The 27,673-nt window shown below is 39.8% G+C and overlaps 2 protein-coding genes and 1 long non-coding RNA gene across 12 annotated transcripts in view; 2 read left to right on the top strand and 1 right to left on the bottom strand.

The window, feature by feature from the left end:
- The first annotated feature begins 99 nt into the window (after positions 1–99).
- On the top strand, positions 100–6,425 carry CGGBP1 (CGG triplet repeat binding protein 1). Of its 5 annotated transcripts, XM_015878574.2 has the most exons (3): positions 116–198; positions 413–770; positions 2,203–6,425. In XM_015878574.2, exon 3 carries the CDS (start codon positions 2,232–2,234, stop codon positions 2,733–2,735), a length of 504 nt encoding a protein of 167 aa, XP_015734060.1. In that variant the 5' UTR covers positions 116–198; positions 413–770; positions 2,203–2,231; the 3' UTR covers positions 2,736–6,425. The 5 variants fall into 5 exon arrangements, with proteins under 5 accessions (XP_015734069.1, XP_015734054.1, XP_015734045.1 ...); XM_015878583.2 differs by having other exon boundaries at positions 100–775; XM_015878568.2 differs by having other exon boundaries at positions 100–833.
- A 4,261-nt stretch (positions 6,426–10,686) lies between these two features.
- LOC107321527 lies at positions 10,687–22,052 on the top strand. The gene is made up of 5 exons (XM_015878524.2): positions 10,687–10,878; positions 19,048–19,083; positions 19,582–19,716; positions 20,536–20,582; positions 21,703–22,052. Exons 1-5 carry the CDS (start codon positions 10,809–10,811, stop codon positions 22,027–22,029), a joined length of 615 nt encoding a protein of 204 aa, XP_015734010.1. The 5' UTR covers positions 10,687–10,808; the 3' UTR covers positions 22,030–22,052.
- LOC107321533 overlaps positions 16,395–27,673 on the bottom strand; it is a 23,461-nt gene continuing 12,182 nt past the window's right edge. For 3 of the 6 annotated variants that reach the window (XR_001558589.2, XR_001558590.2, XR_001558588.2), the window contains 2 exons: positions 26,283–26,546; positions 16,395–18,007 (listed from right to left, as the gene is read on the bottom strand). This is a non-coding gene — a long non-coding RNA (uncharacterized LOC107321533). Of the gene's footprint in view, positions 20,309–26,092; positions 26,184–26,282; positions 26,547–27,673 lie in introns of all 6 variants that reach the window. The other 3 variants (XR_001558592.2, XR_001558591.2, XR_004309123.1) reach the window with 3 other exon arrangements.

Below are 27,673 nucleotides of genomic sequence, written 5' to 3'. Positions count from 1 at the left end.
AGCGCGCCGTCCGTCTCCTCGCGGCCGGGTGGGGAGCAGCCAATCAGTAGCGGCTTTCCTCCCGTCTGCCGCTGTGGGGCGGCGGTCGCTAGGCTGGTTGCTAGGGCCCGCCTACCGCGGCCGCCAGGGTGGGTGGGTGAGTGAGCTGTGTCTGGCGGCGGCGGGGAGCGGACGGTGCAGGCCGTGCCGCCACAGCGGGTAACGGAGCTTGGCACGGGGCAGCGGGGCCGCGCCTGTCTGCGCCTCATCGGAACCAGCGGCCTCCGGGAGGCGGGAGGCTCCGGGCCGACAGGGTGTGAGAGCGCTGGGTTAGGCGGGAGGCAGGGCCTGGCCCGCTGTCACCGCGCGGTGCCCTCCCGAGTGGAGGGGCGGAGGGATCACGCGTTGCTTGTGTCGCGTATTCGGGCTGCAGGGACTTGGCGTCGGCACCGGGAAACAGACGAGTCGGTGTGTGACCTTACGGGCTGCTTCGCTTTGCAAGAAGACGGCTACACCTATGGGACTGCTGCAAAGCTGCCTCCTCCTTTACCTTACCTGCTCTTCGCCCGCGGATCCTGCGCACGTGGAGCGGTTCCTGGTAGCGGAGCTCGCTTATCAGCGCTCCCAAAGCTTCAAAGAGGCTTCATCCCTGCGATCTGCAAGACAGAATTACTCTGAACGATCCCTGCCGGAGCTTTGAGACGGGAGAAAAGAAATCCCGTGTTTTCATCGCTTGTCCAGCTTCACGGAATTATCGCCTCCAATCCTGATAGAAGAGCGCTTAGTTCTGTGTATGGTTCGTTTTGATGTTTCCAAGTCCTGTGCAACACGTTGATGTTGGGATAAGACTTGTTGTAAGTTTGGTTTCAGGAGGCTTTCAGCTGCTTGTGAAACTCGTGGGGGATAGAACCCATAAGGTAACAAACAGGAAGAAGTGCCATTGATACCAACAGGAAAATACCTCACTCCATAGGGTTGTGTGGGATCATTGAAGCCTGTAGATCTGGAAAGAGGCAGATGATAATTCAAAAAATGGACTGAGAAAGTATCCAATAACAAGATATTCATCTCCCACATTGTGTGCCCCGGTGGCACAAGTGGTAGGAATGCCGCGTTGCAACACCGGAGGCCCGGGTTCAAATCCCCCCTATGGAGCAAGTGGTAGAAGTGCCGCTCTGCTACACAGGGGCTCGAATCCCGGGGGTTGGACTCGATGATCTCTAAGGTCCCTTCCAACCCGCACGAGACTGTGAGACTGTGATTCAAAAAGGATGTAGGGTCTTCATGTGGCCATGTGGTTTTTGGAGACTGAATTCTGTTTGATTACTCTATTTCCAGAGTGAGTTAAAGGCATTTTGGGCAGCACAAGCTCTATTCAATCCTTACAGTTGGACAGGCTCGCCTTACAGCTAGTTGGGAAATCTGTAGCTTTTAAAGGCAAATCTTTTTAAATGTTACAACAGCAAACAGCATGTAACTTAAGTAAATATAGTCACACATCTACAGTTAGGCAGATCACTCTTTCTTTGTAGTAGTCAGCAGAGGTAATGCAATATTCCTACAAGTCATCCATCCCCGTAAGTAAATATCCAGGCAACCTGTTAGATTTTCTCGAAACATTTGTGAATTATCATTTTGCTCAAAAACTAGCAAACAAAAAACCACCCCAAAACCCTCAACCTGGACATAGGGAAGTTTTTCAGTCTTTTATATGGAAAATGTAACAGAGTCTGGTTGATTTTAATATGCTTGATTAGATTATTGCTTGCTTTGATAAAGGCCCAGTCTAATAGCTGAGGTCTGGGGCAGGGATAAAAGTGAAAGATGTTACAAAGTGAGTAATAATACTGACTCAACGTAGCTAATAAATTGCCAGCTATTTTTAAAGTATTAAAAAGGCAGACTAATCTTCAAGATTAAACTGCATTTGTGGGGTGAAAAAAAAAATCAACTTTGTATGACTTTCAGTGATGAACAGATTGAAGAATTCAGCTGGGCTTTGCAGCTGCAGAAACTAAATGTAGTTTACTGTCACCCATGAGGAGCTTCATTCTCCAAAGGAAGACTTCAAGATGCAAAACCATTCAGTGATAGTTTTGTGCATGTATCTGACACGTAATTGGCTTTTAGATGGCACTTAGCTCCGTGCTGGATACTGAATAGTCAGCACTCAAGACGGTTTGATTGAAATCATTTGCATGTCTTAACAGCATTTTTCTTCAGCTTTCAGGTACAGCTCACTGAAGGCCACAATGGAACGGTTTGGAGTGAAGTCCACTCCGTCACGTAACCGCTCGAAGACTGCTTTGTATGTAACTCCTCAGGATCGGGTAACTGAGTTTGGCAGCGAGCTGCATGAAGACGGCGGAAAACTCTTTTGCACTTCCTGCAACGTGGTTCTGAATCATGTCCGCAAATCGGCAATCAATGACCACCTCAAGTCAAAAACACATACGAAGCGGAAGGCGGAGTTTGAAGAACAGAACGTCAGGAAGAAGCAGAGGACTCTGACTGCCTCCCTTCAGTGCAACAGCACTGCTCAGACAGAGAAAACCAGCGTCATCCAGGACTTTGTGAAAATGTGCCTGGAAGCCAATATTCCGCTTGAGAAGGCTGATCATCCTTCTGTGCGAGCCTTTCTGTCTCGCTACGTCAAGAACGGAAGTTCGATACCTAAGTCGGAGCAGCTAAGGAAAGCATACCTGCCCGATGGGTATGACAATGAGAACCAACTCATCAATACTGAAGATCGCTGAGAAGAAAACTGTTTTAATCATCGTTGTGAAGTTTTATTGATGGTGTGGTTTATTTTTATATTCATGCATATATACAGTGTTACATATTGGTTTTACAAGCTATTTTGTATTGTAGAAATGACAATCTATTTGTGAACTAAGCGCTATGCCGGAGACTGTCGCTAACCCTGCGGTTGACTCGAGAGCTGCTTTGATGTAGGACTCACACTGAGTGCAGGGAACATGCCTGGCGTATGGCCCATCTGCGTTCAGTCCAGCTGTAACTGACGCTAAGAAAGAGGCACTTGGGTGGAGAACCTCCCTTACCTTTGTGCATCTGAATACACAAAGACAACGATGCAGTAGGAATTGGTCATCGTGTCAGTGGATTGCTTTGTCCAGAATCTTGTCCGTGAGCGACCAAGAAGTACTGCACGTTAGAAGTGGAAGAGGCTGTAGAATGGTTAGTTTAACATGAGTGATCTGTTGGGGAGGATGATTGCAGTTTCCTAATCAAGTTGGTTTATTTTTTGAAAGAGAAAACATTTTTCTTCTAGAGTACTCTAATCCTATTTGATGCAACTGTGGATGCACTCGTTACCTAGCCTAAATAGGTGGCCTTTTCTACCAACCTTTGAACTCCACTATTCTTATAAAACCAAAAGTTCTGAAGATTTGCTATGCCTGGTTTTTTTAATCTCCATATCCTTTTCTTGGGTTAAAACGTTCCCTCCAGTTTCAGTGCCAAACTTTGAAAGCTGAGTGGACAAACTAATAATTACGTGTGGTTTACAGCACAGCTGCTTGCAAATGAATCTTACACTGGACCAAGATCATAGTAGTAGGGGGAAATAATGCCTATTTCTCACAACAAGAAAAAAGATGCTGAATTTAAACTGGAGGTGGAGAAGGAACAAAATAGTGGAGTTGAGCAAGCTTTTCACAGCATGCAGGGGAAGATATCTCCCATCTCTCCCTGCAGGTCCTTTACTTCTCGCCTCAGCCTTTTAGTCAGAGGAGGTAAAATGATTAAAATACTTTTCAAAATGGTTCTTGCAAAGGCTATTCAATATTTGTAAGAACAGCTAGGAAAGCCTGTATACTTCAAAGCTGTAATGGAATTACACCACTGGTGTGATTCTTACTCTGTGCCAAGATGCCATCTATTGAACTGACAAGTTAAATGTAAGTTAAAGAAGTTCAGTCATGTTGCTCTCTCCCAAATCTAGTAAACTGTTACTAAACTAATCCAAATTATTATGCCAAATAGTCAACTTGATGCAAGTGTTGCTCTATCATGTTTTTCATGGAGTGGTGGAGCATTGTAAAAAGAGCTTGATTTTCTTCAGATGTTCTGAATTTAAGGAGGTATCAAGCGTTTCCTAAGTTGCATAGAAATGCTCCACTCAATGGATATAGTGATGCAAGCATGCTTTAACTCCCTCAGGAGGAGCCAGTTTTTTGTTCATCTTCCTTTCCCTGTAAAGTTTGACAATATCGCATTATTTCTTCTATTCAGGATACTTACAGCAATACTACGTATTTGCTAAAAGACTGAGTAGCCTCCTTATTTTGTTTCTGTGGCTAACTTCTAGAGAAGAGTCTCTCTTGCTGGATTAAAAGAGATTTACATACTTAGTAACAACTGCTTTTTTGTGCAATTCCTGCAGAAATGCAGTTTATGTTACAACAGTGTCTTCTAGCCTTCTGCTATGGAAAGTGCTTGAATAAATGGACAAAAGCAAAAAGCAGAAGGCATGTGCCAGTACATGGGTACTCAGTACATTGCTGCACTATTGGTCCCTGTCGAAGCTAGTGGGGTTTCACGCAGGTGTAGCAGTCCTGTCAGTGATATTAGTTTCTGGTGTAGAACTTCAGACAAATAACATAACAATGGTTTGGTTTTGTTTTCCTCTAATCCTGTATATCAAAATTTGCCTTCCCAAATACTCACTATTGCAAGAGCTTGGGTTTTGCTTAAGCTCATGAACTGCCTTGGGCTAGAACTGTTTTATAAATCTTCTAAAGCCAAGTGGAAGGTACACTGCCAAGAGCCTTTTCTATCCTGACCATAACAGAACGTGGGGTTTTTGTTTGTTTGCTTGTCATGGTTTTTCTGAGTGTTTTTTTGTTTGTTTTACAGCTGCTGTCTTATTTCAGTGAAATGAAAAATCAAAACATATGGTAATATTAAGTATAATCTTGCACAGCAAAACAGAGAAAACCTTGAAAATGAAAGTTAGCGATAGTTACAGCTTTTGTTTAAGAGCAGCCACTCATTCATTAAGGCAAAGCGCCCAGCCTATCAAAAGTTTACTTTCTACTTAAGAAGCAGCCTGAATTTAGGCTCTTTGTGCAGAATTAACACAGTTCTGTGACTATCTTTTGTATCTTCAGTATCAAGTATCAATCTATTTTTAATGCAGAATTACTGCAGAGGGTATGAGCCTGGTGAGGATCCCTTTCAGTGTGATCATACCGTAACCGACTTGCAACAAAAAGGTGACCATCAGGATTTTGATTGGAACTGGCTGAATTCCAACGCTCAGCAATCTGTAAGACAGTGATGTCTTAATAATAGGATTCTTATAATTAAGAAAAAAAGTTTTTTTCTGAAACTTTATGAAATCAAAATCAACATTGCAACTGAAGGTAAAACAATGGAAAAACAAAAACACTTCCAGGTACCTAAAAAGAATAAGAAGTTTGTATTTATGGACATAGCCCAGATCACAAACAAGACATTTACAGTTGTTTTCTTTTAAAGTAAAAATGGTTCCACTAAGTCTTGGAATCAAGTCCTGCAAGCAGTCAAGTTTGTACCATAATTTTGCTGTTGTGGCCATAGTTGGACAAAAAATATCCTTGTTTTAATTGCTATCGATTTTAAGGAAGATTTACAGCAGAGGTTTTCTGGTATTTCTAAAACTAAGTAATAACAAATTCCTGGAACATGGGCTGTGGTTGCGTTGTTTAGCAGTCTCTATGGGGTTTTGCATTTTTTTTAATCATTTTTTTTTCCTCTTGCAGGAACACTGCATATTTTTTTTTTAGCAGTACATTTGAAATTACATGTCATTTAAAAAAGAATGTACTTTGACCATTTCCGTACATTAGCTTAGCCAGTTCACAACTAAGATGACTCTGAAACGCATTTCTTAGAACACTTTCAAAGAGTAAAATACTGGACAAAAGGAATATTCTCTGTTCTGTGAACTACATATATACACCACATGAGTTTCAACTTGCATGTTCTTGAAAAACATGAGCCATAGTATTTTTTAAGAATTTTCAAGCCTTTAATTTGGCAGGTCCTTATAGGGAACGAAACACAGGATATAATGAAAGGGAAAGTGGTTTTTCAACTGAGAGAGAAACTTGGTTTTGCAAAGTATGGGATATTCTCATGATAGAAGGACTATTTTTAGTTAGAGCCCCTTTTATCAATTCTGTTGAACCGAATGACGCCATGCTCCCCATTAAGTTTTGCAGCATCATGAGGGTTTTGGGGAGGGGGGAAAAAAGAAAAGCTGGAAGTTTGGTAAGGGTTATCTCTACTTGTATTTACATATGAAGAGAGGCAAGACTCACCACTGTTGTGTTCACATTGTACTCACTGCTAACTTCTTGTGTAATTTGAGTGCTTGTTGTCTTTGTACAATTTTAAGATTGTATCTAACTTTCAAAATAAATTTTTTTTCTAAACAAAGATTCCCATTGTAAATAACGGTGCTAGACTTCAGTTGTTTTATAGTTAAGGATGGTTTTGCTTCTGGTCAGTGGTCACAGAACCAGTTTCAATGAGCTGACAAAATGATGTTCAGATGTTAGAGTGAGGCTGAATCTACTTGGGTTCAGTTTCATGCAGTGCCACAGGACTTCCTGTTAGAACAGTAAGACCACGGTAAGTGATTAAAGTTTTTACATTAAAATACAATTGGAAGAGAAATACAAAGTAAAATTTTCATTTAGTAATGGAACAAAAAAAAAAATCCTTTTTTTTTTTTTTGGAAGTGGAATTAAGTTTATATCAACTGCTTTCAGTCCAAATTTATACTGTTAATTAGGTGTGGCATTTGTGAATGATACAGGCTGGAGAGCAGAGACTAGAGGATAAACAGTATGTGGAAGTTCTGCTTAGGTCAAGTAAGGAAGATTTTCTTTTCATCCTTCAGTTTTCCTCAGACCACAAAGGATTTGGAATTTGTGGGTCTTCTAAGTGCTAGAAGTCTACTTCTTTCATATTCAAAAGCAGATCGTACATCTCAGAAGTAAAATGTTCAGGCTGAGATGGGATACAGAGAGCTACAGCAACTGTCACTCAGGTACAACCAATTCCAAATTTCTTATATTGAGTGTAAAATAGAAAAAGTAGAAAATAAACAATTCCTAAGTATCTATTATAGTCTTCTCTCCCTTTGAGATAAGCTGTTAAACCTCTCTGTTCTATGGCTCACTTTAAGCTTCAGAAAATAGAAAAAAAACTGAAGATCCAGTCTTGTAAAACATCATCCGTTCAGTTAGAAATGCTTCTGAGGCTGTTAAGATTTTCTTAAACATTGGTTTGTCTCAAGTGTTTTTCAATCTGTCCTTTAGGGTAGAAAACAGCTCCCATATATGGTATTAGATTTCACTACAGTAAATGAGACCTCTTCACTTTAATTCTTCTGTAATTAGCCTTAAATTGCTTCTTCCCTCCCCTTGTTTCTGAAGCCAATCATGACCATAAAAGTAATCAAATAACTAGAATAGCCATGCTTATAATTTGCAAAGTGTTTATACGCAGTAAAACAATGAGCAGGCTTTTAACCTACCCTTCATTGTATTCAGAGGTCCTTGCTCATTCTGCACTTCAGATGCAAGGTAGATACTTGTGGATTTATCAAGACTCAGCTCATCTGATTAAACTGAAATTGCTCAGGAAAGGCTGGGAGATGCGAAGAACTTCACTGTGATAAAGGAAAGAGCCTGTACAGAGAAGAATTGACTCTTCCTTTAGCAGTGAGTTATGGTAACACAAGATGGGAATAGGCTGCAGCGACCACCCCATGGTCCATGGGACAGCACACTGCAAGCTGTGTGATCACAAGTGACAGGCAAGTCTCTCATCCAGAGATGTTTGCTGAGAGACTAGATTATTTGATAAATTCAAGTCAATAAAGCTTCACGTAGTGTTAGGAAGGTAATTTTCAGCAGACTTGAGCCCACTTGTCATTAGAAAGAAACTGGGACAGAGAAGAAGAAGGAGCATTACATAGATATTTCCCTCATTTAAGTCCATTAAAGTTAACAGTAGTCATATGATGATCACAGAATCATCAGTGTTGGAAAAGACCACTAACATCACCTAGCCCATCACCACCATGCCCACTAACCAATGTCCTTCAGTGCCACATCGATCCTTGTACACCTCCAGAGACAGTATTTCCACCACTTCCCTGAGCAGCTTGTTGCACAGCCTCACCCTCCTTTCAGAGAAGAAAATTTTCCTGATATCCAACCTGAACACCCCCCAGCACAACATAAGTTCATTCTCTCTTATCCTATTGCTGTCACCCAGGAGAAGAGTCCAGCCCCCACCTCATCACAACCTTCTTTCAGGATGTTGTAGAGAGCGATAAGGTCTCCTTCAGCCTCCTCTTCTCCAGGGACTGCCCAAACTTTGCTCCAATACTTTTGGAACCGCTTCCTTAAAATAGTTCCCAACACACCAAATTATGTTAGTTGTTGCTTTTGTACTGCACTGAACTCTTAGTTCTTTAAAGAACTGGGACCTGCAAGAATTCAGCTGAGGCATGATTTGCACTTAGCAAAGAAGCTACCGCACTGCATATCGTAAAGGTCAGTGCCACCTAGTGACATCTCTTTTTTGCCATCTTCAAATGCTCTCAAGTCTAAACTAAAAGTATAAGGACTTGAATTAATGCATAATTTTCAAATTAGGACTGTGCCTTGCTGTTTTGGTAAATAGATCTTTTATATTTAAATATATTGATAGCGTATTCATGTTTACTTCTAGTCTTATAATTAAGCTCCAGTTATTTTACATTTACTTAGTGAAGTGCTTTATATACAGCAAAATCTTTAAAACATTTTTAAAGCAGAAGGTCCAAAACCATCTCATCACCAAGGTTGGAAAAGACCTTGAGATCATTTAGTCCAAGCATCCACCTACCACCAGTATTTCCCACTGTGTCCCTTAGTACCATATCTATATGTTCCTCAAACATCTTCAGGGGCAATGACTCTACCATCTCCCTGGGCAGCCCATTCCAGTGCCTGACCGCTCTCTCAGAGAAGTAGTATTTCCTAATATCCAGCAGTGCAAACAATATAAAGAGGGATCTGATCAGATGCACCAGTTATCTAAAGCAGGATTGAAATCCCTCCCTCTCCCAACAACAACAAAAAAAGTTTACAAGAGTCAAAGGACATTATAAATGCCTTAGAACTTTGTAATAAGATGATATTGACCACAGCAACAAAATTCCTCCCCATTTCCCAAGGTTATTCCTCGTGCTCATCAAATCAGGAGGAACAAATGTGAAATTTAAACTCTATTTACCTATTTTTGAGAGATCATTTTCTCTCTCATTGTTTGCTCTCTGAATAACATTTCAGTTTCATAATGAGGATATAAAGATGACGTATCAACTACTACTATGACATTCTTAGCATAAACTTCGGGCAACTCAACATTATCACAAGCAGAAATTACAGTGCCCAGAACACATCCCTTTAAACATTAGTTTTACTGTGTATGCTGGCTCCGGACTCAGCCACTAGGTGTCTTCACTACTCAGAATTATAATGTGCAGTCCCAGTATTTCGTCTTCAGTGGAAGTTTGTTATGTGGGTGGATAGTTACACTCCAGTAGTTTTTCTCTTAACTGTTTTCCAGTTATGCTGGTTTACAGTATTTGTAAGGCTATATCCTCACAAACATCTATATGATACTCCCAATCATATGGACTGTGCTAGGCTCTTCTAAGAGAGAATTTTTTGAAAGCTTTTTCATTATTTTATCCAAAATATCACCTAGATTTTGTTAAAGCATAACATACCCCGCTACTCCGCTCCTATGAAACCCCACCTGGAGTATTGTATCCAGTTCTGGGACCCCCAGCACAAAAAGACAGTTGGAGTGGGCCCAGAGGAGGGCCACAAGGATGATCAGAGGGGTGGAGCACCTCCTCTGTGAGGACCAAGCTGGGGCTCTGTAGCCTGGAGAAAAGAAGGCTCTGAGGAGACCTTATAGCAGCCTTCCAGTACCTGAAGGGGCCCCATAGGAAAGCTGAGGAATTTCTTAACTGCATTATTTTCTTTCCTGATTACTACCTGTCGCTGTTGCGTTTGCATTATAATCAGAAGTGATAGCTGCTCTACACAGAATTCCTGCTTATCTCTAGTTTGCTTCTAACTTTGTGAAGGACCTCTCCATCTGTTAGAATTTTGGAGGAGCAGATCCAAATCCAAACCTAGATTGCCTGTCTCTGTGCCACAAGAAGGCTAAGACTTGGAAATTGTGCAGACTATTGTAAATTAATGAAAACTGAGGCAGATTTTTCTGATATCTAAGAGCCTGCAAACAGCTAATTTGTTTGGCTTCCTAATTTTGATCTTCTATGTAACTAAGGTTGAATTATAATAACACCTAAGAATTAAACAATTTTAAAATACTGTCTTGCATTCTGTTCTTGTTATACTGCTGCTTATAAAATCAAATTCTCAAATGCAGAAGAATCTTACTAAAAAGAACATGCAGCTGTGATGCATAGTAAGCAAAGCCAGGGAATTGTGAAAAATGCTTTACCCTGAATTGCAGAGCAGTTTTTACATGTTGTAAAACAATCAAGCAGTTCACATTTCAGCTACGCTAATGCTATGGCATAACCTACCAGATTTTTGCATGTTATTTTGCTTCCCTGCCCCTTTTCTCAGCATTTTGTTAACAGAAGAACTAGAAAAGGAAACCAGTTCAGATACGTACCCTGGGTGAACCTGACAGGATGCAGGAGGCCAACTGAGCTACAGTTTTCAAACCCACAGGAACTCCTCCTCTACCATGTCCTGAGAACAAAGCCTCCTCCAGTCATGTTGATAAGATGGATCTTCTTGTACAGCCTTCTAGTAAGGCTGGCTCAGAGCAACAATACAGATTCTGGTAAGTTGTAGTTTAATTATTTATTGTATATATAGTTGAATATTGAAAGGGGGAAAAAAAACAAAAACAAAAAAAACCAGAAAACAATTCCTAGTGTACCTTGTAGATTACTTACATTTTATTTTACTGTCATACCTGAGACTCCTAAAGTAATTAAAGAGGATGATTCTGGCAACTGAGAAATATTATATACCTAGTCTAGCACCTGAGGACCAGACACATCTTTCTTTGTGTGCTCTGCCCCTAAGTGGGATGACAGTACTCAAAGCCTCTGCTTGAAATCTAGGATTTCTACCAGCTCCGACCTGGTTTGCAGTCAGACTGTCCTTACTGCATAAACAAATGCATCTTCCATCATTTAGCTTATTTCAGTATTAATTTTCCGTCCTGTTTTCAGCTTAGACCCTCCATAGATTTTAAACAGAGAAGCCCTCCTAGTTCAAAGTGATGTGAGCACACCACACTGCTCTCAGTTCACCCCTATTACTAATTTTACTGCAGACATTATTTTGTTTCTAGATCTTCCGTGCTGTTCTCATCCAGGAGACATAAATGTTAGTACTGAAAGGAAGGTAGACTTATGTGATGGGTAATAGCTATGGGAGTGAACGTTCTCATCTGCTCTTAGTATATTTCAGGTATTTCAAACAACACATTTATCCAAATAACACTTGCTACAAGGCACTGCTAAAATAAATTCAGTATGGGCTATGCAAAGCTTAGCTGATGTGAATGACCAATTCTGCAGATCTATAGCATCAGACAGTGTTTTTACAAACAGAAAGCATCAAAAGTAATTACAGGAAAGGTTAAGTGATCATTCAGAGTATCTGAAAAGGAAAGCTCAAATACTTGGCTTAGAATACATGACTCACGAGGTCAATTAGATGCAGCTGTTTCTTAACTGGAATGTGACCTGAGCTCAGCCATGCTACTAAATCATTTTAGTCATTTGAAAATCAAATGTAAACATGCTTTTGAAGGTGATATATTCAGCAATAACCTTCTTCATATTCAGCAAAAGTCTTCTTATCTCATAAGAGATAACTGCTACTTCTGTTCACTTCATTATGACTGCATGAGCTATCAGGTCCTCACAGACACCTTCCTCCATTGTTCAGCTCATTAATACATGTGTGAACCCCAAGACTCATCCGCCAGGCTCCTAGATAATGTCTTCAAAACTGAATACTAATTTTATTTCACTTCTTACTGTACGAATCCTGTTTACAAATAATCTATTTCACCGGATTTTATTCTTCAATCTATGCCAAAATTACCTGGGGGTCTCTGAGAGCAATACTGTTTCCTTCTACAGCCTTACATTACTATCAGTATTAGAATCATGTTTATGAAAGCATTACAGACAGAAAAGTCTTAGAAAACCAGTCTCTACAGAATCTTGATGTAATTTTTTTAAATGTATTTACATTTTAGACAAGTTTTCCAAGCCTGTTCAACTTTTTTTTTTTTGCCAATCTATCTAAACTTTCCTGAGCTCCTAACATAAACAGTTGATGCTGACAGATTTTGTATACCAAGTTAATGACAAACAAATCTTTGCTAAATTAGAGAAGAGGTAAACACAAGTTTTTTGCTAAGTTTACACATAGACCTTCCCTTCCCCACAGCCCCAATAATTTCAGCTCAGTCAAACCCTGTCTCCTTTGAAACAAGACAACATTGGCTATTCCCGTCCAGTTGGGCTGACAGTGGTTGTTGACATCTGGAGTATATAAAGTCAATGCAGTATTTAATACTGATGAAAATAAAACCTAGCAAGGCTTTCACCAACCTGAGAAGCTCAGCCAGGCTCTACACACTTGCATACTGGTCCTACAAGCATCACCTTCGCCATTAGCCCTACGTGCATCACAGATGGCACATTCTAATATTCAGCTATACTGAAATTTGCCATCTTCAAGTTTCAGGCATCAAAACATAAAGGCATGACCTCTCTCTGATCTTACAGCACATTACAACTTTCATCAAGGAACTGTATTGAATAAGTAAAGAAAAATGCAGTTCTGGCAGCTGCCTCAGCATACAGGTCAGCTTCACAAATGTTATCACCGCTAAGAAAAAGAAACATCCACAAAGCAAATATAAAAAGTACAGGACTGTATTTAGAACATGGGGAAAAATATGCAAAAAGGGCCAAACCTAAGTTTTTATTAGCTATGTGACAAATTGATTCCTTTTAAATATAACACAATTTTTTTGTTGTTGTTGCTAAATCCTACATATGACATACTATTTCATCTCTTGGTCCTCTTTAAAAGGTCAAAGAAGAAAACAAGCTTTCAATTAATAACTCTTAATTTACTGGAATACGTTCAAGTTCTTAGATGAGGTGCAAACGACATCATTTAGAAATAGAAGATTAGAAAGTTCAATTTTTAGCTATTATTTTTCTCTGATGAGTCGAGTCATAAATAGGAAGGTGTCTCCATTATCCATGTTCTCTTTGCTTAATAAATAACACCATGACTGCTACGCCATTCCCTTGAGCATAAGGATAAAAAATGTTTTTGATAGAATTACAGTATTGTCATGAGTCTTTCATAATTGTATAAGTTTAGAATTCACTTTCAGTTGAAAACCTTATCCTAGCAGTTCACTACACAGAAAGTTTTCCTTACCTGTAGATTAGTTCTAGGTGCAGATGAGCTTGGCTTGCCACGGCCTATCCAGGAGCATAGTCCAGTGACCTAAAAGAGAATTTGCTTTTATTTAATCTGAATCTTTCTAAGTTCCTTAAGTTTGAAAATGATCTATAAAGCTTTCACATAACAGATTCTTTTACCCTTTTGAAAACTGCCCATTCAAATACTCATCACAAACACTCGTATACAAACACTGAAAATTTCAGACATGATGTTGGTTTCAGCTTATAACAGCATTCTAGAAAGAACAACTCAATTTATTTTGGAAATCATATACAGTCTTTAATGGGAAGATAACTACCCTGAGATTGACTTCTCATATGCCATAACAAGATAGGAAAAAAATCACCTGCTCAGGGGAGAAGTATTCAGAGCCATGTTTACTCATTTACTGAAGTTTACTGAGCATATCTTTCTAATAGCAACCAATAAATAGAAAAGGTTACCTGTTAATTAAATGTTGACTCTCCCTACACTCCCACTGCCTGTTAAAGACATCCCTTACTGTCTAAGAAATGTTTTTATATTGTTATTTAAATCCCAGATCTCCACTGAGACCTATTCCTTTTCAGTGGTCCTTAGAGCTATAACTAGGAAAGATATTTTAGAGCTTGCATTAAATATCTTATTCTGTATAGACAGTCCCAAGAATTTTGATTTTAGACTTTTTTTTTTCCATTGCTTTTTAATCTACTTGAAGGGTTTTGTTGTTGTTATCTTTAAAAACTACATATGGGATGATTTGTGAGAGAGGAAGCTAATGAGATAATTCGTTATGAATTCCTACTCTTAGTTGTTGAAGGTGGTAGATTACAAAAAAGAGGTTTTGCAATCCCAACTTTTACTGAGTTTCAAAACAAATTCAGCTAAGAATTTTCTAAAGGCTGAACAAATGTCCTTTTAAAACAAATAAATAAATGATTTCTTCGAGAAGGTCCTCAAATTTATGACTTACTTACAATATATGTAAAGTACAAGGTTTGTTTCTAGCAAAATACTACTAACAAAACAAAACAGTTCAACTGCCAATCTTTAGCATGTCACAGAAGTACAAAAAAGAAACCAAACAACTGAAGTTTTTTTTTATACTCCAATCATTGCTTTGTAACTGAAAGGGAAAAAAAAAAAACCAGAAGACTTAAAAGCAACCTAAAGCCCAATCATCTTATATTTCTAAGAGGAGCCCTTTGTAGGGCAGCGTACCATCTCTTCCATGCACCAAAAAGCAACTAGTAGCTTGGTTAACAAGCTCAAAATATTCCTCTTTGACTGACAGAAAGAAAAAAAAACTAATAATAATTCCATGAAGTAATAGCATTTACCTCATATCCGCAGGCTGCTTCTAAGGGATTCCTTCTAAGGGATTCACAAACATTAACTATGACAACAATATCAGTTTACAGTAAGCTAAGCCTCTTCTCCCAAGAACATAGCTACACTACTCAGACCACTACTCCTTCTACTCCTCTATCCACTGTGGTTTCTGACCCTCTAAGGTGAAGGGAGGGTGAGGCTTTATTTGCTAGGGTTAATCAGCAGCAGGTAGCCAAATGCTTTCACCTGCAGCAGCAACTGATAAAAAAGACTAAAAAATCTTTTACACAGGTGACTGTGAAAGAAAGACAGAAAATTGGATTCAGGCCCAGTAGTGGCTGGGAATTTTCTTCTACAAATCTAATTTTAACAAATCTAATTATGTTGTAGTTACTGTAGTATTATGAATGTTCACCATCAGATGGTAAGGGAACACAATTTTGGCATGGGCTGGCATAGGTGTTTGGGGGAAAAAAAAGAGGAAACGTTAATCAAGTTAACCCAGCCGAGAAACTGACTAGCATATGTCATTTGAACTCCCTTGAAAACATACTGTATCAGCAAAAGTGGTATGAAGTAAGTTCAATTGCAGTGGAAGATTATTTTAAAGTCAAATTGTCATCAAGGAAATCCTTTGACAAGAGCGGAATTAGCTCCTTAACACAACTGGTGGCAGCGTGACAAATAATAAGGAGGGAAATTTCTTGTGATATCAGTGCAAGAACATGCATAAGTGATTCCAGTCCCCAGTTAAGGCCAGAAGGTAGCCTCAGCCTTTCTGCATAGACAGTAGAACCCTGATATCTCTGAGAAGGAATGTTACTCTAGGTTACAATGACAATCATTTTTTTTTCTTGAACTATCACCTATCTTTCTACAAAACACCTAATTTATCAAGATCATACAGAAGTCAAAACCTGTCCTTTAGTGCCTATATAATTTCTGCCAGCTTTCTAATGTCTGTAAATCTAATAGATATTTTCTTCAGCTGAGTCATTTCTTAAAAAATAATTTCAAAACCAGACTCAGAACAATTCAATAAATAACCTCCAATGGCATGTCCTTTCATTTTTACTTTGTTCTGGTCTAATTATTTAGAATTTTGCAACTACTGTATGTTCAAATATAGCATGTTATCAAAATGCATCTAGGTAACAATTGCCAAAGGCAGCCTCAAAAATACCACAGAAGTCAAGATATACCACAGATAGATAGATAGATAAGGCTGCTTGACTCTTCACGATGTCTGTTACTTGGTCATGGAGGGAAATCAGACAGATTTGCTTTCATTTGTTGCAGATGAATTCATTCAGGCTCTTATGCTCTCTTTATCTTCCCGAGCCTGTTTGGTTTGGTTAATTGTTTCTTCTATGCCCATCAACTGGAAGATACAGACATACTTAGGATTTCTTTCTCTGAACTTGCAAGCAATCACACTTCATTACATAAGCACTGTACTTTAAGAGAGGGTAGGGGAGTAGGAAGCTCTTGAGTGCCACATACTTTTTATTACTTAGCCAAAGAAATCAGGCACCATAGGAAACAAGAATCTTTATTAAAATGTCAGGACATTCAATGATAAGACCCAAAGTAAAAGTGATATATTAGAGCTTGAACACTGAGTTTAGCAGAACTTTACAAATCTGAAGAAATGGAGATAAGATATAAATATATATAATTATTTTCATTATTCCAGTTATGACAAATCACTACCAAACAAAAGCCTTTACTTCTGTAAATTATTAATGATTGTGAAGTAAACAATAATCTGAAATAAATCTAAAAGTAACAGAAAATGTCCGTGAGAAGGATAACATAGGAAAATCTTCTATGCATATTTTATGTATTTTCTCTCTAAACTACAATTCCAGATTTAACTGAGATATAAACTGATATTCATACCAGAGGGAGAAAGTCAATTTTAACAAAACTCCTAAAAATGAAGAAAGCTGTATTCTTGATTTATCTGCTATCAGTGTCCATGCAGAGATAAGACCTGAAAGTAGACAAAGAAAGCCTAGCAAAAAATGAGAGAAAAAAGAAACTGCGATTAGTGGCTTTATGAATATATAATCAATCCCCACACATCAAGATTTTTCTCATGTTTTTCTTCTCTTCTTGGATTTGGTGCCAGTGATAGTCTAGTTGAAACTAAAGTTCAAAGAAACTCTGAGACTAAAATCTGTATTGTTAACTACTTGGTTATACACTTGTCTAGTTCATTACTGTGAGGAAAGACCGGTCAAACAGTTGTTCAAGACAGGGGTGTTAGGATGAATGCTATTGAATGACAGCAAAGCATAATCAGAGTCCAACATTTTCACTCTGGAGCTTTTCCTCATTACCAGAATGACAGTGAGACCAGTAGGACTCTAAAAGTTGGGGCTCGTTAAAGTGCATGGACAATGGGTTGAGGGAGGTGGTCCTCCCCAACTACTTTGCCCTGGTGGGGCCACATCTGGAGTACTCCATCCTACTCCATCCAGTTCTGGGCTCTTCATTCATGAAAGACAGGGATCTTCTTGAGAGAGTCCAGTGGAAGGTCATAAAGAGTATTACGGGCCTGCAGCATCTCCCTTATGAAGAAAGGCTGAGAGACTATTCAGCCTGGAGAACACTGAGAAGGATCTCATTGCTGCTGATGAGTATCTAAAGGGCAGGAGTCCAGTGGATGTGGCCAGTCTCTTTCAGCAGTGCCCAGTGACAGGGCAAAGGCAATAAGTATGAACTGGAACACAGGAAGTTCCATGCACACATGAGGAAGAACTTCTTTACTGTTAGGGTGGCAGAACACTGGCACAGGGTGGCCATAGATGCTATGGAGTCTCCTCTGGAGATATGCAGAACCAACCTGGACACTTTCCTGTGTGACCTGCTGTAGGGAACTGCTTTAACAGAAGAGATTGGAATCGATCCTCAGAGGTCCTTCTCAACTCCTAAACTCTGTGATTTTGTGATTGTTATTCTTTAAAGAGAGTTCCATTGAGTCTCAAAAAGAGCCCCATTAAACAAGTGGATTCCATATACAGGAAAACTCATTCACAGTGGATGACAGCTTCTCCCAGCATGTTTTTCTGGTAGTACAGTACAGTCCAAAATCAGCTGTATGGGTAATTGTCACCTTCATACTTCTGTCCTGTCGCTTGGTACTGGGGAAAGAGAAAAAGAGAAAAATAAAAGGAGAATCTGGAATAGAAATGCAAAGCACCACTTTAGTAAATTATTCAATAATTCAAAGTTAGCAGCTGGAACGAAGAAAGGCTATGAAAGGACAGCCTTGTTATATGCTATATAACTAGATAGAATGCCAATAGCATTTATTCATAGTTGATGAGGCATCACAACAGTAAAGAGAACAAAGCAATTTAAGCCTCTTGTTGAGAATAATCTTGCAGTAAGGACCCATACAATGGCCTTGGCTTGGAAAGGACCTTAATGATGATCTAGTTTCAGCCCCCCTGTGAGTTGCCACCTGCTAGAGCAGAGAAAATATAATTTTGCACCCAAGAAGTTCAAGAACTGATCACTGAGCTTTAAATACCCTCAAGAAGTAGAGGACAAGTGATACTTCAGTACAAACTTAGCCAGTTTTGATGTCTAGGTTGTGGTGAACCACATCTGCCCTCCTCAGCATTGCTCAGCTGCTAGAAAGCAGTCTGCACGTCTCTAATGTCCAACTAAGACTGTGTAGTTATAAAACCATTCTGTTGCCACTTCTTCTCCTGATAAGTTAATGGACTTGTAACCAGTGTTACTTTTTTGCCACAGGAAAACCTGCAGCAGAAATAAACACCAAAGTTTAATTAAGGCTACAATCTGCTATCAGGCACAGTATTTTTCCAGATTCCACAGTACAGATTTCATTTTAAGCAAGAAGAGTATATTCACAAATATCATACTATGAATAAATGGTGAAATAGATCTCAGTGTATGTACTCTATTAATATATTTCTATGAGTACCACAGACACCTGAAACAAAGAACGATTTTGTCAGCAGTGGAAGACCAACACTTCATTCCCCCCTCCCACAAATCACTGCAGCTTTTGTTTGCTGTATTTTGTTCCCTCTTCCATCACCAGGTTGAAGTTGAGGTTTGTTGACACTTTAGTTTGTGGAGCAGAGAACACAACTGCAGTGCAAAATGCCAGGTTGCAGTTTCATTTCCCCATCTTATTTTTCTCTTTCAGAAAAGTCTGCAAACACCACCACACCTTCATCTAAAAGTAAGTTCTGATTTCTTATCTCCTCTTTAAGAGAAACGAAGCAACTGGTACTGCTATGAGTTTCAGTCTTAAAGTTAGACCCCTAAAATTATTATCTTCTTAATGATGCCATGTGCATAAGCTATGGCAACATTCATTTCTAGTACAAATCAATCAGAAAGCTTTTTAGTTGTTTTTGTCTACTGAGCAAATACTACAGAAAAAGAAGAGGAAGAAAGACCTTAATCTTCGAATGCACTGGAAGTTTAGAGCTATGCTTTAATTCTGACCCTTTATTTCTGTCAGCTTTGTGCTATATATCATTCCTCAGCAACACTTTTCCACACAGTTTTCATTCCAGTACCTTCATACTTGCTAATAGGTCCCTGAAGACGGTTATCTCATGACATGCTGTACCAAAGAATGTTTTAATTACATTAAGAATCCAGTTGCATCAGAAAGAACAAATGCTAAGATCTCCAGTCAAATATTACCCTATGCTAATGCATGTTAATACAGTTCTAGATGCCTCTACTAAGTCAAAAGAACATGGAAAAAACAAGACATTGCACATTCTTTATGCTTCAGTACCTGTGGGCCTATGTTGTCCATTCATCTTCATATGCGTGTTTTGGAGTCTAAGGAGGTACTATGGTGAGCAGCTTTATAATATAATATTCTCTTACTGTGTATCTGATTCTATCGTTTAAAGTTTCATTTAAGGCTTAATGAAAATCCACTAGTAATTATTCCAATTAACTGTCCTTGTCAAAATAATGAATCTTCAATAAGTTTGATTTATTCCATGTTTTGTTCCCTTCCAGAGAGAAAAGTGTGAAAGTAAAGAATAAAAAATACTGATTTTATAATAGTTGGAATTTTTTCTCCCATTTTTGTTTGTTTGTTTTGAACAATCAAGTTACAAATGAGCAGGACTGTCAGCCACGCAAAATGCTGTCAAATTCTATTCAGTTGCATTTAATATTCCCACTTTTCCCTCTGAGCTATCAAATAGTTACAGTATTAATCTTTCCTGTTTTACAGGAATTCTTACACAGCTGCCATGCTCTAAGCGAAGAGGGGATCCTGGAGTCCCCCACATCTTATTAAGTGAAGCAATCAGTTATTTGTTTTCTTATGGGATGGCTTAAGGATTTTTCCATACCTTTTCTTGCCGTTTCACTGCATAGATAGACAGCTAGCCACAAGTACAGCAGGAATTTATCTGCTCCTATTCAGAAAAGCTCTGGGGAACATAGAAACACATTCTATAAGAACATCATTTTATGCTGATTATCTTTTGGTAGTAAATTCCCAGTTTGGAGACAAATTTTTATTCTTTGAGGGACACTCAATAAGGCAAGGGCTGCTTTGGTAACCTATACGCCTCTGCGAGCAAAAAGGTCGCTGACGCTTCTCAATGCTTCTCAATGCTGATTGATTGATTGAAACGTTTTTTTTTCTTCTTCCTAGGAAAGCATAAGAGAACTCCATCAACACCACAGAGACAAGAGAGCCAGGTATGCTTAAATTCTGCTGCCACTGAAACCTGATAGTGTCCAGTATAAACACGTACTGAAAATAAATTCTTGCATAGTGTAAAACATGGAATAGGATTGGAGACAGATTTGGTTGTGGTGTCTGGAAATAACAGCTTCCCTGGCATGAGATATCATCTTGTCTGAGCCAAAGGGAAAGAACTCAGCATTTTTGTCATGAAGGTACTTTAAGCATCTAAACTCCTTTTAAAATGCATTAATTTGTAAAACCATTCCAGTAGGAGTTTAGGCACCTAAAGCACCTTTGTTGACCTGGTTCTGACTGCACAAGACAAAAAGTCACCCACAGGGTCAGTAAAATGATTGAGAAGAGCTTTGCTATGTGGCTAGCATGAATTCACACAATTCTTGCAATTGGTTCCAATGAAATTAGATGAGCAGAAGGCAGAATGCAAAAGTTTTGACAGGAGCTGGCAGCTGTCACTCGCAAGAAAGGCTGTGGTAGGGATCAAAGGGCACCAAATGGACTGCAGTGCTCTCGAAAGACAAGATGGGGGGAAAGAAAACTGAAAGCAGTGTATTCTAAGTGGCTGGAAAAAATGGATGCCAAAAGAGGATTTCTTTAGAGAGAGATGGAGAGATAGGTTTATAGAGGAACTCGCATATTTGGGAGGAGAAGGGAAATTTATTTGGGGAATAATTTAAAAAAAATAAATAAAAGAAAAAGGTAATAGGTCAGAGATCTGGAAATAGGAGAATAAGGGCAATCAGAAAGATGCTTTGAGGTTTGGAGGTGAAAAAGGGGATTTAAAAGCCTCAGAAAGAAGAGCCTTGGTGAGCGGCATAGAATATCTCTTGTGAGGATAAATCAGTTTTGCCGTAAGTTGAAATCATGGAAGGAAAGACATGACTGAGTTTTGGAAGGGAAGTGGAGGAAGGCTGGAGACAAGAGTATGGTTTCTAGCTTATTTCAAAGATCAAAAGAAAATCCAGTGATCAGGTGAGTCCAATGCACCCATCTTCAAAAGCAGTTTTAAAAGGCTACAACTAGACCAACAGAATCCTACCCACTTCTGATCTAGCAAGAGCACAGGCAATAATCAGACATACACAGAGCTGTGCCCTGTTCTGTCTTTTGCAGGTCAGAAGCCCATCAGCTCTTCCATCTCATGCTCCTGGGACAACTCCAGCTACAGATGAAAGCTCTTCACTTTACTGCTCCATGTCTAGCCCATCTCAGCTCTTGACTGTCAACAGGATTTATGACAGTGTTCCTCACTGTAATGCTCAGGAGACAGCATCTAACTCACCTTCTAATGATCCTTCCACCCCAGCTTCACTTGAAAGCCAAGATGTCCTGATATATGCCTCACTAAACCATTCTGCTTCTACAAATAAATACCAGAGAAGGAAACTCTCTATGGAAAATGAATGTATAGAATATGCTTCTATTAAGCTAAATAAATAAATATGGCAGACTTCACCGAACAGCCATATTGTGTGCAGTCTCAGGTTTATTTTCCATCCAGAATACCTTTCTCTCCCGGGAGAACTTTCCTTTTGTTTAGAAGAACCCGTGGATGCTCCCCCACTACAGACAGGAATGCAAAACACAGCCTGTGTCATGCAGATGGATGGGTAATTGCACTGGGTATTTGTCACTTAAATGTAGAAATAAAAGGAAACACAACCAGCTTTCCAATTCCTCCTTTGCTCAGGATTCTGCTTCCAGTCTGACCTTTTGTTGTGGTTTGAATAGAGGCAAAGGGGAGGAGACGGGAGGGCATTCTCAGGTCATAAACATGCAAAAGGAATCCATGAGGAAGATGATACTGAGCCAAATTAATTCATCCAAAGTAAATACTAAAAATGCGCGGGGGAGTAGTTTTCTCTGAGGTTCTAAGAACACTCTTGCGAGGATTCTGTTTCTCATTCCACTTTATCTCCTTGCAAAGTTCCTTAAACATCACAAATGCATAATCCTCATAATCATGTAAATACTTCCGCTTGTTTGCTTCTTGTGGAGAACAGGCAAGAAAATGGAAAAGGTTGTTTTCCTTTTATTAAGAAGTCACACAAATAATGTGTGAAAATACCTCCAGTGTTCTCTTTTTTCCTCCTAATGCGATAACTGGTAAGCTAAGTTAATGCATATTGCTTTTGTCCATAATGAGTCCGTGGAAATAAATACTGGAAAGTGACAGATCACAGTCAAAATAAAAACAATCTGTTCACGAGTAGCTGTGCACAATTGCGCCAGGCCAAGCTTTCCTCCCAGCACTGGCACAAGAACACAGTTATGCTGCTTGCTCAGGTTTGTAGGAAAGAAGATAAAAAGGAGTTAAGGACCAAAGTGCCTTTTGAACTCTTAAGGGGAATGCCCGTGCCCTTCTTTTGCAGCAATTATTTAATTAAAGTTTGGATATCATGCATCTGCTCCTACAGCTCAATACTTTGAAAAATTACATTTAAATGTCTGCACCAAGAGGTTTGCAGAAGCAGAGTCTTCAGCATAGTTAAAAATAGAGATTATAGTGGAAGAGTGCACCAGTTCTCAGCGTGCACATAACGCATCAGACGATCTGCAGTTAATGGAAGGAAGTCAAGCTTCTTCATCTCTTACCCTGGCATAGTTCCAGTTAACACCAAAGTTTTTATCAGATACACATCAACCCTGCTACGTTGATAATGTAGGTCATTTGTTATGCTTGTGTAACGCTTGTCATCCACTCATCATGCACTCTACTCTGCCCCAAAATGATGTCCATATGATTGAGAGCTAAAAGAGATTGAGCACAACTGTGAGAAGTACTGCACAGCCACCAGCTGCAATGCTAGAGAAATCTGAACATGCCGTGTTCCACTCTCAGATCAAGGCTGAACCGTGGCATAAGAAGAGGTCTCCAGAGATCAAGGTTTGGGTTGGAAGATGAGATTTTTGTTGATAAACAGGAAGCACCTTGCCACCTCACCATCAGATGTGCCAGCAAAGAAAAGCAAAGCACTGGAGCTTGCAGTTGGTTCTTTCTTTTTTTTTCTTTAAATCAAAACCACTGAAAGTCTATGTCTTTTGAAAGAGGGAAACAAAAGGTGCTGACTGAAACTGCCATTTAAGGTGCAACATCTGCCACTTAAGGTACAAATAATCCAATCAGGTCAAATGCAGCACCAGTTTTCTTAGTCTTCTGAAAGAAACAGAAGAGTTGTTATTTCTGCCAATGCAGTTAAACCACTCAGTGGATAGAAGTTCAGTGTAACTACAGCTAGTGGGCATGGTGGTGATGGGTTGACGGTTGGACAAGATGATCTTAATGGCATTTTCCAACCTTAATGATTCTATGATTCAGTAATTTCAATCAAGGAGTTGCATGTTCATCCCCATCACCCAGTGTCCACACTACACATGAGACATCACACCTAACAGCAGGTGTGTTAAGGTCCAGTGGATGGCCTTTGCATGCTGCAGAAAACAAATAGCTGTGACCAGCTTTGTGGGGGATGTACACCACCTGTGTACCCTCTTAAGACATGGTCTGGTGACCTCCAGCTTTTACCAGGTGATCCGCTACTTCTTGATTCTCTTTTGCTATTTTTGTACCGAATACGTTACATGGGTACAGTCATACAGGAAACCCAAAGAATACAATGCTGGGTGGCTGTCAGTCCGATGCACACACCCACAGGGGAGGAGAAGAGTGAAATCTGTGGAGCTGAAGTTCTGTTAAGGCACATTACTATGCTGCATCACAATCCAGCAGCATTCTTTTTGTATGGAAGGCAGATGCAATTGTGCTACCCAGTTCCTTCCTCCCAAAGTAACCTGTGCAGTACATAAGCCTATTACAAAATGGGCTCTTAGGCCATAAATACATCAACTCTCCTAGTTTCACTTTCTTTGTTTATACCCTCCAGCTCCAAATCTTGCTTGCTTATAATGCAAAAATAAAGGTAATCATGTGAGGCTTACTCATTTGCCAGCTCTTAGTGCCTAAATTCTATCAGATGAGACTGCTCTTGGCAAACCCACACTGCACCATACTGCCAGATCAAACAACAGCTTGTCAAGCCTTGCTTCTCCAATTATCTGTTTTTGCAGTATTTTTACCCGTATCACCACAAATATCCTAAGGCACATTTTGCATAAGGTGAGCAGGCAGTAAGTTGAATACAGAAAGAAGAGTTACAGCTATAATTTTGTGAGAACTGAAGTTTGCACCTCTGTGAAAAAGGCATCACCTTGCATCACTTGTTTTCCTGCTGTTTCCTCCCTAAAAGAATGTGCAGGCTGTACGTGGCCCTGGGCAGCCTGGTCTAGTGGTTGGAGACCCTGCCTATGGCAGGGGGGTTGAAACTAGATGATCATTATGGTCCTTTTCAACCCAGGCCATTCTATGATTCTATGAAATGGCAGTAGTCTACCCAATACCCAAAGAAATATGACATACATAGTGTTTGTTCCTTGGTTCTCCTGGGTCACTTCCCTTAGGGCCCGCTGTGACTGCACCATAGGCACCACTAAGGCAGTGCCCTCTGGAAGAAGAGGTATTGCACAGACTGATGGCAACATGGGATATTTTGAGATACAGCACCAAGCTCCACACCAGGACACTGCTGTCAGCTAGAACCTTCCCACCTTCTAGACAAGTGCTAATGTTCATTGGGTCTCCCTCTATCCCACATCCTTGTAAGAAACAGGGAACATAGACCTAGAGCTGAGCCTTGGCTCCAGCCCACACCACCAACCCATATGCACAAGAAGGTTGAGGGGAGAGGCAAGTTTCCATTTCCATGCCCAGTCTGCTCCCCACTCTGCTCCTTGCAGCAGGTTCCCCATTCTGTGATCTCTATAGCTCTGCTTCTGCAGCCCATTTCAGATCAACAAATGCCATCCCAGGGATAACAGCAATCAGAGACAGGAAGAAGTGCTCAGATGGTGCCAGGGATGAGTCTGGAGCAGGTTTTGGAAAGCAGAAGAGGCAGATCTGAATGGGTGCACAGAAAAGGGTTCCACCAGAGCCTGGAGGACAGCAAAGCTGGCTACTGAACTTGATACATAACCTGCCTCATGCCCCTCAGTACAGACAGTGATTAGCACAGTTCTAGAGTAACATTTCTGCCTTAAGTTAGTGATGTGACAGCCAGGTTTACATCCAAGTGTTTTTTACTACAGATAAACTTAATAGGTAAACAGATTTCTGGGTGTAGTCTCAGAGGCTTAACAGATCACATCTGTTTTTTTTTTTTCCTCTAACCCATACTAGAACAACTCCAGCCTTGGTAAAAATAATAATAATAAGATAGGTTTGTTGACTTTCATTGTGCACTGAGAAACTCACCTATCTTTTGGCATTTCTGGATTACAGGAAGGATGGTGAAGCAGAGGCAACACCTGCTAAATCACTCTCTTCCTTTTTAATGCTGTTCATTACTAAGAAATCTCCCACCTAAACTTCACACTGGGGACCTAACATCATTTTTATGCATTTTCACAAATTTGGCAGAAAGTCCTAAAACCTTACACAACTACTCACAGGCAGGTGTCAGATAAAGTAGTTCCAGGTTTTCTGAAAGAAGTGGTGATTTCAGTAGATACTCTATTTTCTCAAGGAAATCATGAGGCCTCTGTCACAGTAGGAGAGTGAGAAGAAAAACTCAACTTATGAGGATTGTGGTTACAGTAGCACTACCAGCACCCCAGATGGGAACATCACAGTTGCCTACCATGGTTGGTTATCTTTCTCAGAGGCTGAAAAGCCTGGTGATCCACTGAGTTTCCTTTTCTCTGTAGTCTGGCAGCAGACTCTACTAAACCACTGGTCTCAGATTATAAGTATGTGATGGGAAGTAACGTGTGCTTTGATTGTAGACACGCACTTCTCTCGATGAAACAAAGGTTGAACAGATACAGCATTTGGTGCCTGTGCAATGCTCTCATCTTCTAGTTCGGTTTCTCTTCTCTCTTGGAAAGACTTCAGAGCTGTAAGCCTGTGAAACAGAAACAAACGACAAAACAGTCAAGAAAAACTGCGAAAGTACTCTGGCTGACCTCACATTACGGAAGAGGGTGCCAGGAAGCAAACTCGGAACAGAAGTGAACAAAAGTAGAGGAAAAATTCTTCCCTGAAATCCTTTGGAACTCGTGTTGCTTCGCAGTCGTTGCCTAGTGATATAGCTCTTGCTGAAGCACAGAGTTCCACAGAGATAAGCAAGCTGGTAAATGCACATGGAGAGATTTTAACTGTGTCAGAAAAAGGTGCAAATTTTCATTTTCTGCTATTCTGAGGAGTTTTGCAGCATCTCTCTATTTGTAAGAGTAAACTCGGTTATCAGAATTACAGCTGCATCATTCACCAGCACAGAAAGCCCTGGGAACTTTTTCCCTAGTAATAAAGGAAAGAACCGTAGCTCATTCTTGAAGTAACTGTTGTAACACATAGCCCAGTGTGTACAAAAATGCACTCATTTAATATATAGGAAAGGTGAGTATGAACTGCTTGGAAATTAGACTGCTATCAGTTCCAATAATTAAACAAAATTGCCTTCCTGAAAGCCATATGCATACATTCTTGGCTCCTACACTAAGTATGATACATCTATTCTTGAGAAAGTCACTGAGGTCTATGCTTAGGATCTCACATCTCAGTGGCATGAGGCTCTTTGGCCAGTGCTTCAGCAGTAATCAACTTTAGAAGCACATGAGGATGCTCAGGGCTGGGTGCTTTTTAACACTCCATCTTTACATCTCCATCTGTAAAATTAAGATAATCACTTATAGAGTAAAAGAAAAGAGAAAAAAGTATAGGAAAGAACACATGACCCAAATCTGAAGACACTGCAAGCAATGCTTTCTCTATCTTGCTTTTCAAGACCTTTAGTGATGGATATTCCTTTGTCACTCAAGCTCATCTATTCAGCATCTTATCATGACAATGGAAACAGACTTTTCCCATCATTTAGCCAAGAACTTAAAGCCATTACCTCTTAACATACTTCAAGCTGGCACAGAGAACATTTACTGCCATCTGCTCAACAGGTATGCATTTGAAGACATTACATCTCACACTAGATTAAAACTCCAGATCTTTCAGCCCATCCTCAGACCCACCAACAAC

The sequence above is a fragment of the Coturnix japonica genome, chromosome 1, assembly GCF_001577835.2.
Source record: "Coturnix japonica isolate 7356 chromosome 1, Coturnix japonica 2.1, whole genome shotgun sequence".
Classification (NCBI taxonomy): Eukaryota; Metazoa; Chordata; class Aves; order Galliformes; family Phasianidae; genus Coturnix; species Coturnix japonica.
This window is presented reverse-complemented; position numbering and strand designations above follow the sequence as displayed.

What these genes read in the sequence shown, in the direction of transcription:
- CGGBP1 (XM_015878583.2), top strand. Translation starts at nt 2,232, where the DNA reads ATGGAACGGTTTGGAGTGAAGTCCACTCCGTCACGTAACCGCTCGAAG.
- LOC107321527 (XM_015878524.2), top strand. Translation starts at nt 10,809, where the DNA reads ATGTTGATAAGATGGATCTTCTTGTACAGCCTTCTAGTAAGGCTGGCT. An exon ending in GAGTCTAAGGAGGTACTATG is followed by an intron (nt 19,717 to 20,535) that starts GTGAGCAGCTTT and finishes TCTTCTTCCTAG; the next exon opens with GAAAGCATAAGAGAACTCCA. An exon ending in CACAGAGACAAGAGAGCCAG is followed by an intron (nt 20,583 to 21,702) that starts GTATGCTTAAAT and finishes TGTCTTTTGCAG; the next exon opens with GTCAGAAGCCCATCAGCTCT.